This window comes from Orycteropus afer, unplaced genomic scaffold, assembly GCF_000298275.1.
Source record: "Orycteropus afer afer isolate SDZICR_OR568_19922 unplaced genomic scaffold, OryAfe1.0 scaffold00253, whole genome shotgun sequence".
NCBI classification, from domain to species: domain Eukaryota; kingdom Metazoa; phylum Chordata; class Mammalia; order Tubulidentata; family Orycteropodidae; genus Orycteropus; species Orycteropus afer.
Window position 1 is genome coordinate 2,199,220 of NW_006921840.1, and position 8,313 is coordinate 2,207,532.

The window sequence follows — 8,313 nt, forward strand, 5'->3', positions numbered from 1 at the left end:
AAAAAAAAAAAAAAAAATCCTTATAACTGGACCAAACAAGTAGCATCATGATAAATGGAGAAAAGATTGAAGTTGTCAAGGATTTAATTTTACTTGAATCCACAATCAATGGCCGTTGAAGCAGCAATCAAGAAATCAAATGACGTATTGCATTGGGAAAATCTCTTGCAAGAGACCTCTTTAAAATGTTAGAGAGGAAAGATGTCACTTTGAGGACTATGGTGCAACTCACTCAAGCCATTGTAGTTTCAACAGCCTCATACGCATGTGAAAGCTGGACAATGAGTAAGGAAGATCATGGAAGAATTGATGCCTTTGAATTATGGCACTGGCAAACAATACTGAATATACCATGGACTGTCAGAAGAACCAACCAACCTGTCTCGGAACAAGTGTACAGCCAGAATGTTCCTTTGAATCAAGGATACCTAGACTTTGTTTATCATACTTTGGTCATGCTATAAGCAGGTACTAGTACCTGGAGAAAGATATCACACTTCGTAAAGTGGAGGGTCAGTGAGAAAGAGGAAGACCCTCAATAAGATGGACTGACACAGTGGCTGCAACCTTAGGGTTTAGTAGACTGTGTGAGGATGGGACAGGACCAGGCAGTGTTTCATTCTGTTGTACACAGGGTCGCTGTGAGTCAGAACCGGCTCCACAGTACCTGACACAAGGGAGCCTGGGAGTACTGGCAAAAGAGTGGTTCAAGCGACAGAAAATGAGCTTAAGGCTGGATAAAGAAAAATAAATAAATAACAGAAATGGGCTGATGGTGGGCAGGAAAAAGAGGGATCCAGGAACTGGAGGTCTCTATTATAAGGTAAAAGAAAAGATACAGAAGGACTAACATGATTGAAGGAGGTAGGAGGATATGAAAACCAGCTGCCACTGAGTTGAGGCCAACTCAGAGGGACCCCCACGTGTGTCAGAGTAGAACTGTGCTGCATAGGGTTTTCACTGGCTGATTTTTCAGAAGTAGATAACCAGGCCTTTCTTCCAGGTGCCTCTGGGTAGACCTGAACCTCCAACGTTTTGGTTAACAGCCAAGCACTAAATCATGTGCACCACCCAGGGACTCCAGAAGGATTTAAAAGGTTGTTATCAAAGAACGGAAAATTGGTCTTCAGTGCATGTGAAGGAGTGTTGAGTAGATGATAGTGAAGAGAATGGAAGGAAAGTGGGCCTGCAAGATAGCTGGGGCCTCAAAAGGAAAAGAGTTTTTTATACATGACTGCAGAGAAGCAGTAACAGAGAATGGCACTGGGAAACTAGGAGAATACTGACCCTATCTCAAAGGCCTCTGGGGCAGGGAGAATGAATAGCCTCTACCGGAGAGGACCACATTACCCAGGGAAGAGAGGCAAAGCCAAAAAAAAAGGTGCTGCTTGTATTCCTTGACTTGTGGTCCTCTTCCATCTTCAAAGTCATGGTCAGTTGAGTCTTTCTCATACTGTATCACTCTCAATCTGACTCACTCTTTCATTTATAGGGACTTCTGTGATTACATTAAGGAGCTACGGGGGCACAGTGGTTAAGCACTGGACTGCTAACCAAAAGGTCAGCAGTTTGAACCCACCAGCTTCTCCGTGACAGAAAGATGAGGCAGTTGGCTTCTGTGAAGATTACAGCCCTGGAAACCCTATGGGGCAGTTCTACTCTGCCCTGCAGGGTCCCTATGAATCAGAATCAACTCGATGGCAGCGGCCTGGTTTTTGGTCATAGAGAGAGGAGGCTAAGAACATAGTAGCGATTCTGGCAGCTTGTTTTCTGGCTCAGTTATATATATTTAATTGTTGAATTTTCTGGTTGACTATTACTTACTGCATGAAGTCTTTCCACAAGTTTTTGATCACCAAGACAATTTTTAGTGTCAAACCAAGAATCAAAATCCTGTGGGGAGAGGGGGTAGAAAATCTGCAATAAGTACACAAGGTTTGTTTTTCTTTAAATGAACTTGATATCTATAAATTTTTATATAATATAGAAAAATTCAATTTAAAGGCACTTTCAAAAATTATTCATTGTGATGGTCAATATTAGTCATTTAAAAAATAAATACATGCACAGGCAACACTTTTTGAACCTATTTTATAAGAATTCCATCAGTTTTTTCTTTCTTAAAAGGTATTTAATAGAATTCCTGATACCATAGTTATATCTAGTTAAGAGGAGGAAGAGTAAGAATATAAAATTGAAGACATACAATGTTAACGAAATGGTAATCTTACCAAATAATAAAAGCAAGCTAAAATGTACAAATAAATTTGGTATTTTTTATTAATTAATAAGATTAATGGGGAAAATCAAGCACCAAAGTCCTTAAATCATTCAATTCAGTTTGCTGTCCTAATGTAACCTTGTGTTAATGATAAAAACAATATAAACCATGCATTTACAAAATACTTTGTTCTGTGAATCACATACTATGATTTCTTTAGCACAAGCCAAATGTTAATGTCTACAACAAATATCATTCTAAAGACGTTTAGTCCACCTGCCAAACTAGTGTTCAGTAAATGTGTTTCAAATCTTTCCAATATAATGAAAAGAAAATGTAGAACGCACTATTCTTTGTTCTCTTCTTTTCTTGAGATTTGGGTGAAAGTTAACAGAACAAATTCATTTTCCATTCAACAGTTCATACACGTTTTGTTTCATGAAACTGATTACGATCCCCACAGTGTAAAAGTTCTCTTCCCACTTCCTCCCTGTGATTATCCTTTCCCTGGGCCCTTCTTTCCTATGCATTTCTGCCCTCTGAGCTATCTCCCTACACAAATGCTGCCCTTCTGGTCTCCCATGGTTGACTGTTCGAAGGGATGGACCTACCTGGTATAATTGTTTACCTTATAGGCCTGGCTATTGTTTGGCTAGAAGTTAAGCCATAGGAGTTAGTTGAATTTGAGGCCCAAAGGGTAACTAGGGGTCACAGTCAAAAGGATTCCACCATCTCTATCAGACCAGTAAGCCTGGTCTTTTTTATGATTTTGAGTTTCATTCCACATTTTCCTCCCATTCTATCTCCAATTTTAGTCCCTTTCCAAGTGGTTGGCAGTGGTAGCCAGCCACCATCTAGTTCTGTTAATGCACCATTCTGAACCTGGCCTATCTCACATATCAGCAGTTGTGGTAGCAATGTGATATGAGCAAAGTGGAACAGACAGGTTAATCTCAGAGATAAAATAATACAATTTCTCTACATATCCCTATTTTACAATTTTGTACTTAAGAACTCTTTCCTGAGCACCTAAACCTACAAAGAGGTACAAATGAGCAATGAATTTCAATCCACATTCCATGCTTCCAAAACAAATGTGTACGAACCTAAGAAAACCATACTTAAAAAATATGACAAACTTACATCTGCCGAATTAAAGACATCGGGCAATAAAAAGTTGAGCAATGCCCAGAGTTCATGCAGGTTATTCTGTAAAGGTGTTCCAGTCAGGAGTAAACGGTTAGTTGACTTGAACTCACGAACAATCTCTGAAAGCTAGAAAAAAAAATAGCTATATTAACATTGTCTTATTATTAGGATGCTCAACATTTAGTTCTACTTTATCCAACCAACACACTGTTTTCAAATAAAACTTGAAAATCCCTTCTCTATGGGAAAATATCCCATTTCAGGTGACACTGTTGCAGTGAAGCACAACTGAGCAAAGTATTCTAGGCATTTCTACACCTAAAAGAATGCAGATCATATTCACACCTGAGACCCCCTGAGATCCTCCCACCTTATTTCCAAATATTTATTTTGTCCAATTTAGGTCTACAGAAAATACTCCAGACCTTCTCCATGACATCCAGGCTAGTTACTTTCTCCAATAATATTCCCTTCTCCTGACCAACCATGTTCATCTACATGCTTTAGCCAAGTTCTAACACTGGCTGGTCAGAATTTTTAAGTACCAAAATTAAGCCCATTTTCCCCAATACCTTATATTAACTTTCAAAATATAAGACCACAAGAATTAAGATACAAAAAAATCATAAAATAGCAGTAATCTTATCAATAAAAATACATCTGTATAATGCTCTTAAACAAACAATTAATTCTCTAACATGCGTCCTCTTATCAGGTATTAGTTCCAATTTGAAATTAGTATGATCCACCTGCTGGTTTTGCTCCAGTTCTGTCCCTGTTTCTCCCAAAGTAGCCCAGTGATCCAAAGAGAGGTTCATCATAATAATTGAAGCTTTTCCTACTGTTGATGGAGTTGAATGGCAAGAAATATTGGTATTTTTCAACGTTAACACCACACTCTAATTCACATAAGCAGAGAATTCCAGGAAATTCTTTTTTCTAATCCATATGAATACACATAGGTAGCCCCTCAATAAAAAATAAGTCAGTGCAAATGATATTTGTACACCAAAAATTTGCAACAACATTAAAATACGGTAGCATAGAAGAGTTAGGCTGCAACCAAGGTATACAGCAAATGAGCACCCAGTTTTCTTTACATTAACAACTGTGCTCAATTTTTATTTGTCTTGTATTCAATAACTTAGACTTTAAGACCATTTAAAAACTGACTTCCATTCGCATTCCATGAATAAAGTCACAATCTCCCATCACTTTTTTATTTTGAATACAGAGACATGAAGAAATCGACCTGGTCGTTAAAAGAAAACTTTATAATAAAGATACTGAGAAATGGCTTACCTTAGATTTTTCATTCTTTATTCTGTGAGCTTCATCAATGACTAGGTATCGCCAATGAAACTTTTTGAATACAGATTTTTCTTTAATTACCATCTCATAAGAAGTAACACAAACATCCCACTCTCCTGGCATCATTTCATCCCGAATAAAAGCAGCCTAATGCAAAATAAAGTTCCTTGTATTAGAAGGGGCTGAGCAGATGATCACGGAATTAAGCATCAAGAGAGTATTAAGAGTTGTATGTGACTGTGAGCATCACTTAATCTCATCCGTTTTAGAGATGAGAACACAGAGGTTCAAAGATATTGTGGTCAAATATCTGGAGGGCATGCTAATATGTTCATCAACAGAGAAGCATCAAAGGTTTCCCTTACATGAGTACAGTATATTCCATGAACTGGAAAAACGTCGTACCACCAGAAGATCAAGAAATTACTAGGGTCTGTCTTTTTACCACAAGGTGTCCAAAAGGTCACAGGCAAAGTAACTGCTTTCTGAATAGTACATTCTTACCAAGACCCAAGCATTACCAACATAATATAGTTTCAACAACTACAATGTACTCAATATACATGCATGATTACAACCTTTTAAAATCTCTTATATGTTCCTTCTCTTCCTACCATGGATGAGTCATATACTGTGTTAAGGGCTCATGAAAGTCCATTAATGTTTTTGTCAAGTTCCTGGCGCTGTGAAGAGGCTACAAATGGGGTTTATACTGTCTAGCATAGGAGGCTATTTAAAACTGGATCAGACTATTTAAAACTATTTTTAAATCTTCACAGGCAGTGGATAATGCAATAGCCAAAGTTGACTAGGAGCATTTTAATTTGTACAGACTGAATTCAGATGTTATGGGTCAAAATAAAACCATAAAAATTAATGGTGAGCATCAAAATCTATATTGAGATGGGGCTGATTAGTATGATAAATCTGAAATTACAATGTCTAAACAAAATTTACTGTTTGCTGCAAAGTCTTTTTTCATAAATTCACAGTTACGCAATCAAACACACTGTGGACTCATTCAACAAATACTGAGTGCCTACTATGTAAAAGAAGAGCACCTAGAGCAAAGTAGAGCATAGAAAAAAGGCCTCTGGCGAGATCTCAGTTGTACCCCAGGAAATGGTCATATTAAAAAAGCTACTTAAGATACTGGGGGATTAGAGACAAAGGGAAGAGAGCAAGAGTACCAGGCATGACTTGGTCCTGCTAACAACTTGCCCTTGTTTGATTTGGGGAAACACACAGTTTGATGGCTCCACCACAAGTTTCATGAAGTGTATACATAATTTTAAATTTAAATTTGCTCTGCTTTGAAATTTTTGGAACTACATGACAGATTCAGAGTTAAATATCTGGACAGAACACTACCCACCCATGGCCATCAAGTCAATTCTGACTCATAGTGACCCTACAGGACAGGGTAGAACTGCCCCAGAGGGCTTCCAAGGCCATAAATCATTACAGAACCAGACTGCCTCATCTTTCTCCCATGAAACGAAATGGCCGGTGGGTTTGAACCACTGACCTTTCAGTTAGCAGGCAAGCACTTTAACTACTGTGCCACCAGGGCGCTCTTGACGAAACAGCTAAGGTCACATAAGCCAAGAGCTCTCATTTTATAGATGACAAAATTAAGGCCCTTTGAGGCTCACTTAACATCAGTCAGTAGCAAAGCCAGAACTAAAACCTACTTCTCCTGTTTCCATATCCACTATCTTTGATCCTTCTGGGGTAGACAAGAAATGGGTCATAAAACCAAGCCTGGGAATCACATCTCTATATATTTCAGGACTACATTAGTATCAGATACAATTGAGAGTACTTCTAGTAACATTCCAACTCAATTAAATACCTATCCTAGCCTGACATCAAATATTTTATTACTAACATACTGACCTTGTGAAATGTTCACAGAAAGCCAGGAAAATAGAAAGACCCCACTATATCTATCTCATGTGCTACCAAAGTTCAAATTTGTCTATAAATAAGGGTCCAGAATTTCTTTATACATACTAACATCAATCTGTAAGTATTTAATATGGTATATTAATTATTTAAATATGGTACTCTCTAAATATGGTCATGTTGTCAGAAGGGACCATTCCCTGGAGAAGGATGCCATGCTTGATAAAGTGGAGGGCCAGTGAAAAAGGGGAAGGGCCTCAACAAGATGGACTGATACAGTGGTTCCAACAATGGGCTCAGGTACAGCAAGGACTGTGAGGCCGGCGCAGGACCTGGGAGTGTTTTGTTCTGTTGTACACAGGGTCGCTGTGAGTTGGAGCTGACTCAATGGCACCTAACAACAACAACAATAACAACAACAACTATCTAGAACACTGGTTTTCACACTTTTTCACCATGGCCCAAAGTAAAAATACATTTAATACATCTTATATTACAATTCAGTATACATATACATGTTTAAGGAGTTCTGGTAGCATAGTGACTAAGGCATTTGACTGCTAACCAGAAGTCTGGCTGTTCAAACCCACCAGCCACTCCTCGGAAGGAAGATGGGGCAATCTACTTCCGTAGTGATACTGCCCTGGAAACCCAAGGAGGGGTCGCTATGAGTCGGGGCCGACTCGGTAGCACATAACAACAACATATATGTTTAGGTGCGTGTACATAGAATTGGTAATTTAAAAGTTTCTCAAAGCAATTAATTATTCTTACTGCGTATGAAATTCTCTATTCCATTAACAGAAAAATTCTATTTCATTGTTTTAAACAATAATTGTCACAATTCATTAAGCTAAATTCACAACTCACTAATGGATAGCAACCGACAATTTGAAGCACACTGACGTTGAAGACTGGTTTTTAACCTTAAGAAAACTTTAAAACTGCCAAAATCCCACATCCCACATGATAAAGGTAAGGTACTCACAAATAAACCCACTCTTTCTTCTATATAGTATCATTAAAAGCCCCTGATTTAGATTTTTACTGAGGCATTATGAAAACACAAGCCTAGATATTTCTCGTCTGGTCATATAATCAGGAAATAATTTTAGCAAAAGATCAGTACTTCAGAAATGCAAAGTATTATGAGAACTGGTATTACATTAAATGACAACAGTCACCAGAAAGGGTTGTAAGTTACTAACTTGCTACTAAGAAATACCAGACATGAGGAAGAATAAAGCCTGTAGTTCTAAATTTATGAGTTCAGTATTTCAATATTTCAATTATTTATAAGTTAAATTTAAATAAATTTAAGTAATTTTTCTCCCAGCAAAATGATGAGAATAAAATTACATAATTCATTATGCTATCATTCTTTTGAGAGTATCTTTTTTTGATAACCTATCTAAATATGTAAAACAGAATAAATCTTTAAACTATGCTCTCTGGAGGCAAAATAAAGACGAAGTTTAATAATATGCCTTTGAAGCTAATTATTCATTTTGGTATTTTTGCATTATTTATTATTTTCAGATTAATTCTACAGTCCTGAAATACTAGATTTGACAAATGGCTAATTTAAAAGACTAGGATTGACAAAAGCCTGTTGTTGTTGTTGTTATGTACCGTCGAGTCGGATCCGACTCATAGTGACCCCTTCTTGGGTTTCCGAGGCAGTATCACTACAGAAGTAGATTGCCCCATCTTCCTTCCGAGGA

At 37.6% G+C, this 8,313-nt stretch overlaps 1 protein-coding gene across 1 annotated transcript in view; it reads right to left on the reverse strand.

The window, feature by feature from the left end:
* Positions 1-8,313, reverse strand: part of SMARCA1 (SWI/SNF related, matrix associated, actin dependent regulator of chromatin, subfamily a, member 1) — a 77,135-nt gene that overhangs the window by 60,830 nt on the left and 7,992 nt on the right. Inside the window, exons 6-8 of the mRNA XM_007949750.2 lie at positions 4,673-4,828; positions 3,365-3,496; positions 1,825-1,893 (exon numbers count right to left, since the gene is read on the reverse strand). Coding sequence (XP_007947941.1) covers positions 1,825-1,893; positions 3,365-3,496; positions 4,673-4,828 — 357 coding nt within the window. The remainder of the gene's footprint in view (positions 1-1,824; positions 1,894-3,364; positions 3,497-4,672; positions 4,829-8,313) is intronic.